This window comes from Nothobranchius furzeri, chromosome 17 (genome assembly GCF_043380555.1).
Source record: "Nothobranchius furzeri strain GRZ-AD chromosome 17, NfurGRZ-RIMD1, whole genome shotgun sequence".
NCBI classification, from domain to species: domain Eukaryota; kingdom Metazoa; phylum Chordata; class Actinopteri; order Cyprinodontiformes; family Nothobranchiidae; genus Nothobranchius; species Nothobranchius furzeri.
The window spans coordinates 44,192,900-44,211,596 of record NC_091757.1 but is presented as its reverse complement, the minus strand read 5'-3'; the positions used below and the strand labels follow the sequence as shown (position 1 = coordinate 44,211,596).

Here is an 18,697-nt window from a genome sequence, read left to right as displayed (position 1 = left end):
CCACCTGCTCGTGAATGAACAAGCTCTAAAATAACAGGAAAAACTGAATCCTTGCAGTTTTAATCAGATTGTCCTGACCTCAGTTCAGAATCAGACGATGGAATGTTACGCTTTGAAGTTTTTTTTGTTGTTTTCTGAGAGACATCCGTCTCAGGAACTGCCTGTTTGTCCTGCGTACTTTGAGCAGTTGTAAACTCATCTGATCATTTGAAACATAGATAATTATTATTGGCAACATGAAAAAGAGGGTTTTATTTCTCACAATAGCACAGATGGTGCAAGAACATTTCAGAATGAGCATGCCATGCCTCTTTTCTTCAGACAGTTAGGTGAGGACATTGTTTTAGACTTTTTTCTATTGAGGAGCAACGGAAAAAGAAAAACACTGACTGTGCCTACATATTGTGCCTTCTTGTGGTCTGAATTCCTCTGAGGTTGTCTCATTTACCTTCACCACGCTACAGGATTATCTGATTCCATTTTGACCTCTGCTCTGTCGGTGATATGGTATTTACGTGCAGGTATTGTGATCTGGTTTGTGAATGCCATTGTGGTTTCTTGAGCCTGAGGATAGACTGTAAACTGATTTGGATGATAAAAGTGAAAAATAGGCTTAGAAAGACACGTTTCGCTCCATCTCACTACTTCAGACAGAGCTGCACAGAAGGTAAATGTCTTCCTAGTGTGTGCGCGTGTGTGTGTGTGTGTGTGTGTGTGTGAGCTGTATAGTGACTGTGTATATACGTGTTGCATTTGTAGCTGATGCATTCCCACACTTGAATGTGACACCCCCTATCCTTTTCATCTCTTGGATCTGTGAACCAGAGTAAGCGATACAGCGACCAGGAAGGAGTTTCACACAAACAGAGAGGTGTACGTGTGCACAAACACAAAGACAGAGTGATGAGAATCAGTGCCAGCTGATGAGGTAACCTTTTCCACCCTTTTCTCTCTTCATCTGGCTGAAATACAACAAGCCTCAAGCTGCCGTCTTCTATGTTGTAATTTGCTATAATTTACTCCGAAGTACAGTAATCGAGTGGCCTCGGTTTCACCTCGCCACCTTTTTTACCCTGCAGAATTAAAGTGTGGAGGAGAGAAAAATAAGCAGCAGCGGGACCACAAAAGATGAAGCAGAACAAAACTGAGCACTGTAACTGCTGTTGTGTTCCAGTTCAGGTCTGACTAAATGCAGAACTGATGTTAAAACGCCTCTCTGCTGCAGTAACCTGTGGACTCAGGGCCAAGGCCAAAACTGTTCAATTAGCTGCTACGCTTACTGGACTTACTGCACAAGACAACACATAAAGACCTGTAACTTCTCACAACTCACACACACACACACACACACACACACACACACACACACACACACACACACACACACACACACACACACACACACACACACACACACACACACACACACACACACACACACACACACACACACACAAAATCTGGTGTAAAGTTTTAACACTTACCTCCGAGAGGAAGGTCTGTGCTGACTTCTGTGCTCCCACATGCAGCAGGTACTCGTATACGTAAAGAGCCAACCTGCGAAGAATACAATACAAAGTTCTTGAGTTTTGTTATTAGGACTCAACAAGGCTCAATTTAGATATTTTTTTTATCATTTAATATAATCGTACAAAAAAGGGAATCCCCCCCCCCCCCCCCCAACCAATAGAACCAGATTTTCACCTTCTATTCAAGCATGGGTCAAATGTTCCACACATAATTAATGGGATTCAAAACAACACCATCATTTTATTTTGGTGAGCTAAAATGTTATTTTGCATTTTTTACATATTAAAGTCATTTTAAAGGTCAGTTCATCTATGCTTCTCTTTGAAAATGTGATAATTCTACAAATTAAACCTACAGTACATATAAATATGCACAGTGGCGCAGTGGTTAGAGCTGTTGCCTTGCAGCTAGAAGGTCATGGATTCGATATCCAGTCTGGGATCTTTCTGCATGGAGTTTGCGTGTTCTCCCTGTGCATGCGTGATTTCTCTCCGGGTACTCCGGCTTCCTCCCACAGTCCAAAAACATGACTGTTAGGTTGATTGGTCTGTCTAAACCACGGGTGTCAAATTCATTTTAGCTCAGGGGCCACATTGCGAGAAATCTAGTCCCAAGTAGGCCGGACCGGTAAATTAAAAACAACTTCAGATTGTTTTCTTTGTTTTAATACGATCAATATAAAACAAGGCTGGAGCCTGAGGACAGTGTATCCAAAATAGTTCAAGTACAACACCTGAAGTGTACTTGAAAATTTGAAAAAAATAAAAAATCAATAAATAAATAAACATTCCTTAGTGATTCAAAGAGCTTACAGATCACATGGCAAGATCAGTTTTATGCAGCACTTACTTTACATCTTTTAGCTTTCACCAGCACATCAATATCAGAAGTCACATCCTGAGTGGCGGCCAACTTCAGGATGTGATTCAAGTTCTTGTGTGAGCCTTGAGCGCATCTTTGTTTTATTTATACTCATTACAGAGAAAACTTGCTCACAAAGATAAGTTTATTTTCACTCTACATTGTAAAGTATGAAAATAAAGTTTACACAACCATCTTGCGGGCCGGATTTAACCCGCTTGCGGGCCGGATCCGGCCCGCGGGCCGCATATTTGACATCCCTGGTCTAAATTGTCCTTAGGTGTGAGTGTGTGTGTGCATGGTGTTTGTCTTGTGTGTCTCTGTGTTGCCCTGCGATGGACTGGCTCTCTGTCCAGGGTGTACCCCGCCTGATTGCCCGTTGGAGATAGGCACCAACCCCCCCCCCCCACCCCCCCCCCCCCACCCCCCCACCCCCCACCCCCCGCACGTGCGACCTTGCGTGGACAAAGCGGGTTCAGAAGATGGATGGATGTAAATATATATATATATATATATATATATATATATATATATATATATATATATATATATGTATATATATATACCGTATTTTCTGGACTTTAAGCCGCTACTTTTTCCCACACTTTGAACCATGCGGCTTATAATGAGGTGCAGCTTTAGTCAACCAGAAAGAATGAATGCTGGAAAGTCTAGCGAAGGAATGGTTAAAGGAGTGCTACGGAAAGCGCCCAGGAGGATTTTTTTCACAGTAAAACGACGCTGCTTGTTTTCCCCGCTTCACCCCGGGATGATGACAGCAACACGGAGAGCGACACTGACACCGCCACAGAAAAGGTATGTGACGAAGCCCTTCTGAGGCTGCAGTTCAACTCCGACACTGAAGAAGATGACTTCAGTGGTTTCAGTGCGCAGGAGGACGATGAATAAACTAATCAATAACTTTTCTGTTTTGTTTGGTACTGATCAGTTCAGTTACGTTCAGTTAAACTACGTTTTCAATTCAATAGATATCTGAGGCTTTTAGCCCGGTGTGGCTTATATTGAGGTGCGCTCTATAGTCCGGAAAATACGGTGCGTGTATCTATATATATATATATATATATATATATATATATATATATATATATACATATGTGTGTGTGTGTGTGTGTGTATTTCCAAACATGCTGAGTTTCTCAGCTAGCTCATTAAAATCTAGTGTAATGCCACACATAAATGAAAACAGAGCTTAGTGTGTGTGTGTGTGTGTGTGTGTGTGTGTGTGACATGTGTGTTTGTGCTCGTGCATGCACACTGACAGTCACGAGAGATGGTCACACTGGGACAACATCTGTCCTCCAACACAAAGGTGCCATCAGACAGACCCAGACTGATGCACGTAAAAATAAACCTCTCTAGACGGCTCCTTCAGCTGCAGATGACTGACGGCTCACCGTCCTGTTCTCCACACAGCTGGACCTCCCCATCCACCATGCGCTTCCTCTCATTCTGTGAGCTTTTAATATCTAGCTTTGTTGTAAACATATACATATATTTATACAGTATATATAAATTTAGGCAAGACCTGGAATAAAGACGTTTTCCTATCCTACAGTCTTTTTATCACGTCTCCTCCCTGCTCCCTGTGGCCTGTAAGGGATGTTTAACAGAAGAAACAGCGACAGGATGTTTTACAGAGACGAGGTTAACAGAACAACGAGAGGCTTGACAAAACTCTTGACACCCAGGCAACTGAACATGAATAAAAGATGTGCTTTTTTTTAAAAAGGCAACGTAAAACTGAACATTTCTAAGAACAAACGCCCTCAGTCCCCTCTGGTCCTGTGTCACTTTCCTGTCAACTTGTCCAAATCTGTCACTCTCGCCTGGCAGCAACAGCAGTGCCACTGTAAACCAATCCATAATTTAACAGGTGCCCGACAGGGTTGAATAAATGAAATCATCAAATAAAAAAATAAAACATAAAAGCTCCTCCTCAGCATCAATTGGCCTGTCTTTAGTTCATAAAAAGCCAGGCTGCTTTAAAAGCTTTAACCCAGAATCGATTTCAGCGAGCCTCTAAGATGTGACATTTGGCACTTGTGCAGAGAGAGAGAACATGAGGAAACCAGGGCACACTCAACGCAATAAAAGAAATCAAAACATATGAGAATCTGTGGTTAAAAAAAAGGTCAATGCAAGTTTTAAAGAAAAGCAGGTGAAAACATAAGAATATCAAAGTCTGCCTCAATTCATTTGTTGCTAATGACCTTAAAACCAGAGCTCTGAATGCCTCAAGGCCCTAAAGCATAAATCAAACCGCTTCCGTCTCTTTCGTTCCTCCTTTTGTCGTTCAAAATATGATCAGAGTGGAGTAAAGACTGACAGCAAGGAGAAAGAGATGTTAACATCTGCTGAACTTTAACTCAAAACTACTAATTTTCTCAAAGGCGAGTGTTCGGCTTTGAAAAGGCTTCACAACTCTTTATGCTGCGCCGTCTTTGTCGAGCTTCCTCTGGTTCAGCAGAGCCTCTCCGCTGATAAAACCCACAAAACCACGAGAAGCCAAGCCGACAAATTAAATTAATAAAATACAGAGCAGAGATAAAGTTCACGGATTCAAAGAACTGCTCAAGGTAAATAAATGTCCAAATTTAACAGACTAAACTGAGCAAAAAATTACAACCGTTTTTGCTAAAGATTTGCTTTGAATAATGTGGCATAAAAAGGAACGATTTAACCTCGAGGTAATAATCTAAATAGTTTATTTCTAATCAAACTAGAGGTTCGTTTTAGCGAAGTCAAAACCAAAGTAGATTAAAGGGACGCTGGTGTTTATGTTCCCTGGCGATAGGGGGCAGTACGTACCTAAATCACTGCAAGCAAGCAGTATTTTTGTGTTTGAGTACCAACAGATGGCCATTAGGGTCAAAAATCCCTGGGAGCGCAACCTCCAGCAAAACGACAAGCTCATCAGACTTTCCCTTTCATCACTGGCAACAAGTGAAGAGGTCTGGGGCAGCAGTAGCTCAACAGGTTGAGCGGGTTGTCCAGTAATCGGAAGGTTGCAGGTTTGATCCGGCTCCGGACAGAAAACTCTGCTATTGTGTCCTTGGGCAAGACACTTAACCTACCTTGCCTGCTGGCGGTGGTCGGAGGAACCGGTGGCGCTCATGCTCGGCAGCCTCCCCCCGTCAGTGTGCCCCAGGGCAGCTGTGGCTACATAGTAGCTCATCACCATCAGTGGATGAATGGATGAATGATACACTGTAGTGTAAAGCATTTTGTCCTCACAGGCAGTAGATGGGAACAGGGCGTCTAATATGGCTTTGCCAAGAGACTTACCCCCCAATGTATTTTTATTCATATCTTTATGGATATATTTCTACGAGGCTGCCAAATGTTTTCTACAACTGGGCGTCTTTGAATCCATTTCCAACAACATTTCAATAGATATTTCCAGAGATTAATGGTAAAATCTACACATTGCAACTTTAAATCAACTTTATTCCAAAATAAATCTTCCTACAACAACTCTCCTAAACATTGAATTTACAGCAACACTCAATACGTTTCTCACTTCTCCACCTACTGGTTGAAAGCAGAATAACAACTGTCATAAGCAACCCTGCCGCAAGCTTTGCAGATACAGGTGTCGTCAGAAAAGGTGTTATATTTAGCATGTTATTATGAATGTATGAATATTGGCAGTTAATAAATAAATAAATAAATAAACTAAAAGCAGAACTTTACTTGCTTTACTTTGCGTGTTCCTGCTCGTGCCCTGCGCTCTGCTGAGCAGGAGCTGCTGGAAGTTCCCCGCTCTAAACTAAGATCAAGGGGGGACAGGGCCTTCTCAGCAATGGCCCCAACACTGAGGAACGAGCTCCCCAACAGTGAAGCAAGAGTCTTCTCTTCAGGATTTTAAATCACGCCTTAAAACCCACTTTAATCTCGGGTTGCGAATGACCACAGTCACCAATTCTTGTCATGTGTCTTGCCCATGTATGTCTGATCTCTGAACTGTGTGTACTGAAACTCTGATTTCCCTCTGGGATTAATAAAGTATTGATTGATTGATTGATTGATTGATTGATTGATTAATCGGCTAGCTTTCCCCAATATTGGCACTGGCTTTTATATTTTTATCATGTGTATCGCAGCTTTTAGTTGCTTTTATTTGTCTATTTTAGTTTTACGAATTTTTCTTTTATTATGTTGTTTTTATTATTATTCTGGTTTTTATGTCCTGTTCAGCACCTTGGGTCTCCGCTAAGGTGGTAGAAGGTGTCTTATAAAGGAATAAATAGAAATTGAATTGAACTGAATTGCTACTTTTTTAGATGAGAGTAGGCCGTGCCGATGTTCGATCTGGCAAAAGCTCCTTGCTTCACCTTCAGAGACATTACTCTCTTACTTGTAGATCCAGGCTCTGCCATGCTGCCAACAAAAAGGCACATTTCTTCTTCTTTTTATGTGTTTTTTAATTGACGGTCAGTGAACTGAAAAAGCTAACTGTTAGCATTTAAATGAGCTACCGGCACTGTAAGGTTAATGTTAAAGTCCCATTAATTCATCACACACTGGTGAAATTCATCTCCACATCCCTGTGGGGAGCGGTGAGCTGCAGGTGTGGCAGCGCTCGGGAACTATTTGGTGGTTTGACTCCCCAATCCACCCCCTTAAAGCTGAGTGTCAAGCCGGGAGGCATTGGGACCCGTTGTTAAAGTCTTTGGTATGACCCGACCAGGATTTGAACCCCGGCCTCTCAGTCCCAGGGCGAACACTCTACCATAGGCCACCGAGAAGTTAAAAAATAAACAGGTAAACAACTCTTGTTGTAAATCTAGCGACCTCCCACAAAACTGTTAAGTGCAGTTTCTGACCAGAGGAGGGTTATAAAGTGCTGTTTAATGTGGAGCTGCTCAGGTTTCTGAATCAAGAACCACTAAAACCAGTTTGAAATCAATGGCTTTAACTCCACAATAGGAGGGGTATGCAGGACTGTCCCGAATGCTGCGTAAATAAACTTTGACGCAGTAAGTTGTTCAGTTCCAGCTTTTTTTCTTCCTACAGGGGTCAGAGCAAGTCAGGAAAATGTAAAATGAATAAATAAAATAAAAACGCTAATCCTGCTGAACACAACCCAGGATGCACTAGAAGTGTTAAAGCATTGCTGCAGCTTCTGCTTCTGCATCTGTGTGTGTGTGTGTGTGTGTGTGTGTGTGTGTGTGTGTGTGTGTGTGTGTGTGTGTGTGTGTGTGTAAGTAGGTGGGTGTGTTCATGGAGCTCGACCACAATCTCATCTTAAAAGAAATACATGAAGTCGTTTTGCCAGGATCAGCGTTTTAAGAGACCAGTAGATCACTACTAATCAATTTACTGTGGAGGTGATCAAAGTCTGGCAGCACTTCAAATCACAACAGGCATTTGCTCCGGTGATTGGATTTGCTTATTATAGATTAAGTCCAGATTATTCCACCCTTGTTAGAGATGAAATGGAAAAGCGATTATCCCTCTGAACTGAATCGACATGTTAAGTGACATATTTACAGCACCTGCCACTATGCCGACATCAGGAAATCAAATTAGATGTTGCATAAAAAAAGAGGAGCAACTAAATCCTGACTTAATTCTCTCAAGTAAACATGCTATCCCCATTAGGGCAGCACAAAACCACCTCTTCAGCAGTTTGTGTCTTCAGCTCTGGAGGACAGCGCACATCTGCCACAAAGAATAAGCACAGCAGAGACAATATGGTGTCATCCATTCAGAAAAGAGAGGTTATAAATTTGTCCTCTTTGCTCACAATGAATTACTGTATGGGTACGTGTGTGAGCAGCAGCAGGAATTCATCTCTCCCTTAAGGAAGTGATGAATTCAAACTGCCTCAGAAACAGCTGTTACAGAGTGATGTAGTAGGAGAGGTTTTCCCTCTTTTCCTTCCAGGTTTAATCACTCTGAACAGTTTCATGATGTCAAATTCAAGCATTTTTTGATAAAAGTTACATTATTCAGTGGTAAACTCTATTCTGTTTCAATAACAAAAAGGAACTCAAAAATAAACTACGACACAATTTATTTCACTATTCCCATTCATCCATCTATTTTCTATATCCTCTTGACTCTGTCAGGGTCTCAGAGCGCTGGTGTGTATCTTCAGCAGTTATTGAGTGAGAGAAACACCCTTGACAGGTCATAAGTCCATCACAGGGCCAACGATAAACAACCATCCACATGCACGCTCCTACCTAAGGCCAAGCGAGTCACCAGTTAAAGTGTTGTGCAGGTTTCTGAGCTGCAAGAGGAGAGAAAATTCATACATGCACAAGGAAAGCGTGCAGAAGCATACCAACTGGAAGCCAAACAAAGACTGCAGGGAGACCTTCTATCTTATTTAGATTATCGATGCGACAAAGAAAATTAGATCCTACAAGCTCAAACGGCCAATTGAATCATGTTAAACCAAAAAGTGAATTCTGTTGCAGCGTTCATCAAAATTCCAAAGAGAATCAGGGTCTGTTAGCTTTCTGTTAAAAGTTGAATATCGGTGTGTTAAAATCAAACAGGAAGCAGCTGGGATTTTTCCACTAAACCAGAAAATCCTGGTCCTGGTTTTAAGGGCTGATTTCTGATTCTTACAGACGTCTGGCCTGTGAATATCACAAAGGACTGTCATTTTCAAAATACAAATCTTTTTAAAAATGTAAAAATTTGAATACTGGAAGCAACTTCGTCATTGAAGATTTGTTACTTTGATTTGGAATATTTTGGGGAAAAAAAAGGAGCGCAGAATAAAAATGAAAATTTCAGGAACAGTTGAATGATTACTGGACCGAAGCTCTAAAAAGTCAAGTTTTGTATTACTAAATACGGACCATCTTATTTTACTTGTATTTTATGTTTTACTGACACACAAAACTGAAATCTACAGTTTATCTGAATGAGTTCAGCGCTTCCAAAATTTAAACAAATGTTCATCAAAAACTTAAGAAAACACATGATTTACATTAGTAAAAGAATCTAAAGTTACATTTCTTTGTAAAGATCAGGATCTCTGAGAAACAATTTTTTACTTAATATTTTTGGAAATGATGGTCCACTCCGAGTTTAACATGCAGGCTGAATGTAAAAAATAGTCCGCTACCTCTAACAGAAAAATGTTCGGTTTAGAAAAGCTTGACAGATCTATTTCACACTGTCACTGAACGTTCATGGACTCATCTTGACTCACGACGAGGAAGGCAGTTAGGCTGTTCAGTGTCCAGGAAACAGCAGCGAACGCCTCGGCTAATAGAAGCTAACCGTTAGCATTAGCAACTCCACCACATGGCAGAACTCCTTCAGGCTTGTGTTGTTTGTGGAGATAAAACGTTGCAAAGCGAACATCAGTGGTAGAGTCGCTTTGTTGTTAGCCAATCATAGGCGAGATGTCTGAATATTAGGAAATGAGACTCCAGATCCTGCCGTCTGCTGCCACTTTCTCCTTCAGCTGACTTTTATGCCCTCAAACAGGAGCATCTGAGCTTGTTGTCCCCGTGACTTACAAGGCATTAATTTCTACTGCAAATGTTTTAAAAATATGAGTAAAGTTGATCTTTAAGATTTCTATGTAAACAACCTCTTTTAATCAAAACAGATTTAAAATCTTTACCATATTTGAAGCTGTGTTGTTTTTGCAGATGAGAATATTTCTTATTTTAGACTAAAAATAAGAAAATGCCTAAAAACCAAACTTTTCAACCTTCTTGAAAATAACTTCTTGCAGTATAGAGAATGTTATAAGATGTAAAGCATGAAAAGACTAATAAAATAAAGAGTGACAACAATAAATAATTGAGAAATATCAGAATTGTGTGCAGTGCTTTAGCAGAAATTGTAGCAGATTAGAGGCTCTGGATGGTGTCAGCCGAGGATTAACCTGCAACGTCTCTGACAAAGAGGTCACGTACAGGTTAAACACATTCTGCCGAGTGCAAATGCTCTGATCTGTAGTACTAAAGGTTATTTTTATGTCAGGTTAAACATGAGAAAGGATTTCTGATTTAAATCACTCCTAAAAAGAAATAAAACACCAAACAGGCAAAGACTGAACAACATTTTTCACGGTCCACCACAAAAACACAGAGACGTTTGGGGAAACGAGTGATGCTGTGATGAGATCTGAAGCGAGATGAAAGATTCTGAGAGAGACGGACGGGGATTAGAGAGAACGAGACAAAAAGTAGATGGGTTCAGTGAGATGGGTGATACAGCAGGAGCCCCGAGACCAAACGCTGGTTGGATCTGTAAACTTTCATATTCTAATGTTGAGTATTTTCACTGAGCTCTGTCTCAGCTATCCCCCCCCCCCCCCCCCCCCGCTGTGACCTCCTTCTGTAAATTAAAACCTCGCTTTGAGAGGAGGCAGACTTCTCCAGACTGCATTTCTACATTTTTTAAAGCGGAAAAGAAAAAAAACCCCACAGATGATCAAAAACTCTGCTTTCAACCTACAGAAATGACAGGATAAAAATCAACCCTTTGTTTTTATGAGTTCACGTTAACGACTCCAGCGTGAGAGTGATAATAATCCGAGCTCGAACTGAGTCACAGTCAGGAAATTAAATACTGTAATTATCTCCTGCATGTCTTTTTCCTCTGCAAAACATAAAACAGCAGCCTTAAATCTTTCTCAGTGAAGTGGTTTTGCATATCTGCTGTGAACCATAATGTCTTTGAGAGACTTTGCATCAGGAGAGCAAACACAAACTAATAAAACAATAAAAACAAATAACTCATAAAAGTCCTCGCAGTAATAACATCTCAGTAAAAATTAGTCTTGCAGCAAAGCGTCTGCATTCCTCACCGTCATGCGTGTGATTTTGTTAATGCAATTTGTTGTCTTTAAATGAGAATTTATGTTTGTAATTCTCCAGATTCTTTGGGGGAATACGATGATTTTTCAGCTCTTGCTTGTGTCACTGACGCAGCCTGATCTGGGAACATACGGCAGCAAACAGCTGGATTATGTCAGCTTCCGGTCTGTTGTCAGATTAATTTCAGATTTTACTTTTAAAGTTTTTAAATCATTTGACTCAGTCCCCCACATTCACACACACAGCTAGCGCTTGCTGCAGTCACACGGGTTCTCTCAGACATGTCAAAGTCCAGGCTACAACTAAGTAATCAGGCTTTTGCTCACTTTGGTGCAGCAAATAATCAAACCTTCCCTTAAAACACATCTTTATGATTTAGGTGTTGATTGAAGGAGAGCATAAAGGTTTTAATTATTTGGATTTTATTTAGTCTAAGGAAGGAATATGCCATGTTTCATTCTTATATTTTTTTTCTATTCTATATTTGAATCATGCTTCTTTGACTTTACTGGAGACATAAACTGAGAAATATAATGAGACACATTGCAATAATTACAGGGTTAAAGAAATCTAAAAAAGTAATAAATCTAAAGGGGATGACTTTTTTTCTTAATGACACAAGAAGTTTTTACATTTTACACAAAACTAATAATGCATCAAAGTCAATATTTTAGCTATATGTTTTTACATAACCAAGACTGATTTATAAAGGATGCCTCGGCCACTATTTCTATGCTTATTTTTCTTAAATAATTCATTCCCGTGTTTCTTTTATAAATTGCAGTGATGATATCAAGTAATCAAACAGTTATTTCAAGGGTTAAAATGGTGAAAATTATTGATTGATGTTTTTGAACAGGTCTGAAGCCGTTTAACAGAAAAATAGGAAAAAAGATAAACTTTTTACATGAAGATGTTTTTGTCCTCTGATGAGTCAAGAGCATGGTGTATTTTTTTCAGTTGCATCTATCTAAAGGTGTGGTTGACTGAAAAATATTTTTTAAACATTTTTTCTAATTATAATCAGTTACTCTGAGCTTTTCGTGCAGACTAAACATGAAAATAGTCTCCTACACCTTTCTCCTGCATCAGCTTCTGACGGTGAAACACTAGGATCTGAAAATCCTCACAGATCTACATCACACTGTGAATTAGCATGACTCACCCACCTTGACTCACAACGGGGAAGGCTGTTGTTGTTTAAACATCAAGGAAACAACAGAGAACGTCTTGGCCAGTTTAAGCTAACTGTTAGCATTAACAACTATACATCACGACAGAATAATAATAATAATAATGCATTGAACTTATATAGCACTTTTCTAGACACCCAAAGACGCTTTCACACACTCTCACATTCACACACTGCTAGTGATGGTAAGCTACTTGTAGCCACAGCCGCCCTGGGGAGGTCTGACAGAGGTGAGGCTGCCATTTGGCGCCGTCGGCCCCTCTGACCACCACTTACACAGGCAAGTTGGGTGAAGTGTCTTGCCCAGGGACACAACAGCAGGATACCCCTGGCGGGAGCTGGAATCGAACCCATGACCCTCCGATCATGAGTTAACCCGCTCTACCACCTGAGCTACTGCTGCCCCAAAGACAAAAGACCCCCAGGCTTGTATTATCAGTGGTAGCGTTGCGCTGCTGCTATCCAGTCCGGGGCGAGATGTCCAAATATCAGGAATTAAGAACCTACATTCAGTCATCTGAAGCTCAGCTGTAATGTGGCAGACTTGGCCCTGCAGAGAGGAGTTTGTGGGCGTATTTGTGCCCTGAGTTCTGCCTGCAAAGCATTCATTCCTTCTAGAGACCGCTGCAAATGTATTGATTGAATGAGTAATCCACATCTTTAGAAAAAAGTTACAATTTGAATTTCAAAATTAATGACGAGAGAGTTTTTGTTACAAAAATGTGTACCATTAAATATGTACCATGTCTGTCTGGACAAAGAGGAAAAAAATCTTCCCAAATGAACAAAAATGTCCCTAAGGTACGATCATCATCATACTCATGATGCTCAGTCCACGGCAACGCTGAGAGATCCCTCTCAGGTGAGAACAGAGAGGGATCCTGCTAGCTCAGCCATGAAGCTGCTTAGGACAGCCCAGGGTGTGACAGGAAAACACTTTCCCTGATTAATCAAGCTCAGCAGCAGGACTTTACGTCCCCCTAAATGACTTCACTTCGTTCATTAAAGCAGAGCATCCACTGCAGGTTAAGAGGCCCCGCTCGCCAAAAACAAAACCAGGCAGACAAGTGAAGGCAGTGAGACGGGGCACCGGGGCAGCAGTAAGGGGTGGTGGGGGCACTGAGGCAAGATAAACAACGACAAATATAGACCCATTACGTTGCTGAATAATTCATCTCACACATAGGGCTTCAGAAAAAACAACAACAACACAGGAGCAGAACAAGAGCCAGAACAACCTCAGGGCAATTAAAGAGCCTGTCTATGCTGACGTGCATACTCAAAACATAGACACTTATGCACACACCTGGTATGGAAAAGATACGCTCACGCCTTCAGAGCCAAAAATCAGGTTTCTATCGAGGTGTGAGGGAAAGGTCTAGATTATTGATACGGTGCAGCAGCTGCTTTGTTTGAGCTTTAATTTCAACCTGTGGTCCACCCCTAACATGAAACACATCCAGGAGGACAAAGCTTGGTGATTCACAAGTCAAACAATAAGGTGCAGATGAGAGGTTGGAGGTAAAGGGGAGAAAAAAGGACAAGAGGAGGAGAGAAGTAATAGAGAAAGAGAGATGGTGAGAATGAATGATTAATGAAACGGCAGGGGCAGGTCAGGATGGAGCTGGAGAGGAGGGATGCTGTGAGCAGAACCAAAAAGAACACGACAAACAGTTTGCTGCTGCCACACGCCGATGTGCGATGCTGCAGAAACTGATGGTGACTAAAATGTTACTTAAAATTTTGTGGTGTAAAAAAAGGTAAACGATCACGACCACCACTAAAGATGTGGTAAAGGTTTCTACATCCATCTGATCATAAACTAGGAACATTCATGTCTGAAATTAGTCACCAGCTAGCAGAGCGCTGCAGCTTTTATACACCCTACTCACTGATGCTTTTCTAATTGGCATTTTTGCTGATGGTCACAAGTTAAATCCATATTCTCCATTACTCTTCCATAGGATCCCACGGGATGGCTCTAATGGTTTATTCCAAAGACAGAGCACTTGGACAAGAGGTATTCATAACAATTCCTTCCCTGACTTTTCTCTGGCTTGACTGGCTGGTTTTGTTTGTGTTGAGGGAAGCAGTGAAAAGTTCACTGCTTCTTTGAAGATTTACAAAACCTGTCACGATCCTGCAAAGAGAACCCCCTGAGGAGAGGCACTTTCCAATAAGCTGTTTCGTCTGTTCGTGTCCGATGTTCTGTCGACTCTGACATGAACTCACTTCTGCTGTGCAAATGTTTGTCCTAGCCTTTATTTACTCCTCTTCCACATCGCATAACGTGGTAAACGCCATTGGTGGATCTTTGGCTGGGTCACAACGAGCCTGAGTCCTCTGAATCGGACTCAGTAAAGGGCTGGAAAAGGGACAAGACTAGCTCAATTCTAGCTTTGAGAGTATGGGGTGCTGATGTTAAAATAAGGAATTTAAAATTTACCAGCTATGTTGTAACACCTTCAGCTTTAAATATGGTTCTTCTAACATTTAGTTAAATACACATGTCTACTACCATAGCCATTGATAGTGAAAAAAATTGGGGTGAAGAGGCATTAGATATGGATCTCTTCATCTTTCTTTCATTAAAGTAAGGTTCTTTCATTTTAACACAGTCTGAATTAGCATGATGTCTAAATACTGACACTGGTCCATTTATATTTGAAAATAAACATTTTCATTTATCAATTTATTTAATTTGATCATGCAGTTTTATAACTGCCTTCATGTTTAGATTTATTTCTAAATATTTAAAAAATATATTTAGACTTGATAGTGAATACTTAGGATTTGTTATTATATTTAGATTAGCTATTAAATATTAAAAGTTAGATTTTTTATATTTAGATTTGATTAAAAATATTTAGGAGATTAAAATTCAGATTTAAAACTAACTATTTAGGCTTTTTAAACTAAATCCATCGATCCATCCATCCATCCATTTTCTTCCACTTATCCAGATAACCGGATTTTAAACTAAATATTTAGGAATTTTCATTTAGATTTTATACAAAATATTTTAAATATGTTTAGATTTGATTCCAAGTATTTATTATTTGTATATTTATATTTCAACTAAAGATTTAAAATGTTTATATTTAGATTTGATACTAAATATTCAAAGGTGTATTTAAATTTGATTCTGACTATTTAGGATTTGTTTATCATATTTAGATTTCATACTAAATATATTTAGATATGACACCAAAAATATTTTTTAAATACTATCAGTGTGCCCCGGGCAGTTGTGGCTACAATATAGCTCATCACCATCAGTGTGCGTGTGTGTGTGTGTGTGTGTGTGTGTGTGTGTGTGTGTGTGTGTGTGTGTGTGTGTGTGTGTGTGTGTGTGTGTGTGTGAATGGATGAATGATTACACTGTAGTGTAAAGCTCTTTGGAGTCCTTTAACTCTGAAAAGCGCGTAGGTGCGGATAATTTATCATCATTTATCATTTATTTTTAGATGAAGATGTGATACAAAATATTTAGGATGGGTTTTTACATATTGAGAGTTGATATTACATATTAGAAAATATTCTTTATTCAGATTTGATTCCAAATATTTATTTTTGCATTATTATATGGATTTTCCAAGTAAACATTCAGGCACATCTTCTTGGGCAAAATTATATGGTAAAAATATTAATTGAAAAATCTTGTTTTTATTGTTTTGAGCAGCCAAATGTATTGGAATGTTTTACTTTACAACATGGCACCACATACACTAGAAACAAGTGAAATATGTGGGGATTTTAGGGCTATCAAATATAATAAATGTACTAATTCTGCATGAGATGAGAACAAATTCTTAATTTTTATTGTTGTTGTTTCTCCTGATATTTAGAATGAAGAGCAGATTGTAAAGCAAAATAGGAATTTCTAGTAAAAACATTCCACCAGACTTTCACCTTTGCCAAAGGTGAAATTTATGTTTAAATGTACAAGTCAAAAGAATGAAGCTCATATCCTGACAGAGAGGAAGAGAATTCTTTGGATCACCTCAGTGGAGTCCGTGTGTTTACCTTTCATTAAATGGAAATCCCAGAAAACCCCCAAGACAGTCCACAACAAGCTGAAAACAACTGCTCTACCTCTTGAAACCCAAATACTAGTCTAGCAAAGTTCAAACTTCTTTTAAACGTGCCAGTTATTGGTCATGGGCTCTGACTGCATTCTGAACCGTCAGACTGAGGATAACACAGACAGCTGCCCTGGACAGAGACTGATAGCAGCCAACTCATCAAGATACTCCGACCACTGGTCCAACTGTAGCAGACAATCTCCACTCGGTGCCATAGAGCTCAAACCGGCTCCTTCTCCAAACCACTCCACCTAAAACCACAGATAACCATCAAATGTACTTGAAAACTGGCTGAAACCTAATACCCACTGTAGCCGATTCATTCGTGTTCTCTGTGCTGTGGTGAAAACAATCTAGAATATTCATTTCTAATTGTGTTAGTGATATTCTGACAGCACTCCCCAGCCTCAGACGACCATCCTGCTGCGATCAGACCCAAACTGAAACCGCTCCAGCAGACTCTACCGTCTCACAGTGCAGACAACAATGCCCATGGCTAACATAACAGGAAATGCCTGCTTCTCCACGACACAAAGACACAGAGAGATGATGAGGGAATGAAGGGTAAAGATAACTGTTTACCAGCAGAATCAGCTCAAGTCCACTTGGTGTGAATCTGTCATTTAATCAGAAGGTTGCAGGTTCAAGCCCCGCTCAGTCTGTCGCTGTTGTTGTGTTCTTGGGCAAGACACTTAACCCCCCTTGCCTGCTGGTGGTGGTCGGAGGGACCGGTGGCGCCAGTGCTCGGCAGCCTTGCCTCTGTCAGTGCGCCCCAGGGCAGCTGTGGCTACATCGTAGCTAATCCCCACCAGTGTGTGAATGTGTGTGTGAATGGGTGAATGACTGATTGTGTTGTAAAGTGCCTTGGAGGGTTCCAGGACGCTAGAAGGCGCTATATCAAATACAGGCCATTTACCATGCATACACGTTTCAACAAGCGGCAGCATTCCACAACTGTGATGTGTTTGGAGAACATGTAAAGTGGATTAAAACAAAGGCAGGAGCGAATCCGTCACTTTCTTAATTTGAGTTTCATTTGATTGGTTTTGATTTTCTTAGATCGAGTCGAGCCTCATGGGGAGTTTGTTTAATTTCACAGCTGAAAGATCACCAATGATTTTTAGGAGTGTTTTTCCTTGTTCAACTTTCTCCACGAGTTGTTACAGTAAATCCTCAATCAGCCTCACGGCCCAGAAGAACTAAACTGTTTGGAGAGCGCATAAACACGACAAAGTCTAATGACCATATGAGGGCAATTATTGAACTATTTTAATGTTTATCTCAACGTTGGTTTATTTTAAAATGAGTTCCAGATTGAGCAGTTAGAACAGGGATGGAAACCCCCCCAACTGTGTCTGCTGTACAACATCTAGGGCTTCACATCCACACATACGGAGTCAAACTTTACATGGTGACTGTTTAGGAGCAAAGCATGACTAAAACAAAGATATTTTAATGTTTTTTTTTAAACTAGCTCTAATCTAACGAAAGAGTGCATTCGGCAGCTGGTGCAGAACTATAACCGATGCAAAGCACGTGTGTCACAATTACAGGCTCTCACTAATTACTGTAGTCAGCACATGAATATTTAATAAAGCCACTGATGATTAACTATCTTACAATTCATTCTGATCTTTATAAAGTAGATTATAAAGAATATGTCTGTATGTTAAAAACACACCTATCAAGAGTGTCATATTCACAGGAAAACACACAGATCTACTGAAATGATGATGCAGTTATAAAGGGCAAGACATAGTTTTAGTTTCATCCAGATGTTCTTGTGCACAAGGATGTTGCAGAGCTGTGCAGATGTGATCACAAGTATTTCAAACAAGTGCAATTACATGATTATTTTTGACATTATGCATTTTATTCAGAATTGTTCAGGATGCTATTTGTAATCATTTGATTTTATACATATTGCTACCCCATGATGTAAAATTGGATTGTTACATTTTGCATGTGTCATGCAGGACTTGGAAAATGACCGAGCAGGACTTATTTTCCTTGCAGCGCTACATCACTTCCTGTAAAACGTGAGTCCACAACCAGCTTCAACTTCTTCGCAATAAGACAGAAATAAATACAATTTAAAGCTGCAATGGCAAATCTGTAATAGTCACAGAACTCTCACACCTCCCATTCCCTATCATCCCCAGGCCATGCCTCCTGACATGGAAACGTGCATTGCCAGAATAAATGAGAGT

The 18,697-nt window shown here is 40.2% G+C and overlaps 1 protein-coding gene across 4 annotated transcripts in view; it reads right to left on the bottom strand.

Annotated features, from left to right (window-relative positions):
* Positions 1-18,697, bottom strand: part of ssbp2a (single stranded DNA binding protein 2a) — a 51,010-nt gene that overhangs the window by 25,198 nt on the left and 7,115 nt on the right. For all 4 annotated transcript variants that reach the window (XM_015972502.3, XM_015972503.3, XM_015972504.3 and 1 more), the window contains exon 2: positions 1,485-1,557. In XM_015972502.3, the coding sequence (XP_015827988.1) occupies positions 1,485-1,557 (73 nt within the window). The remainder of the gene's footprint in view (positions 1-1,484; positions 1,558-18,697) is intronic.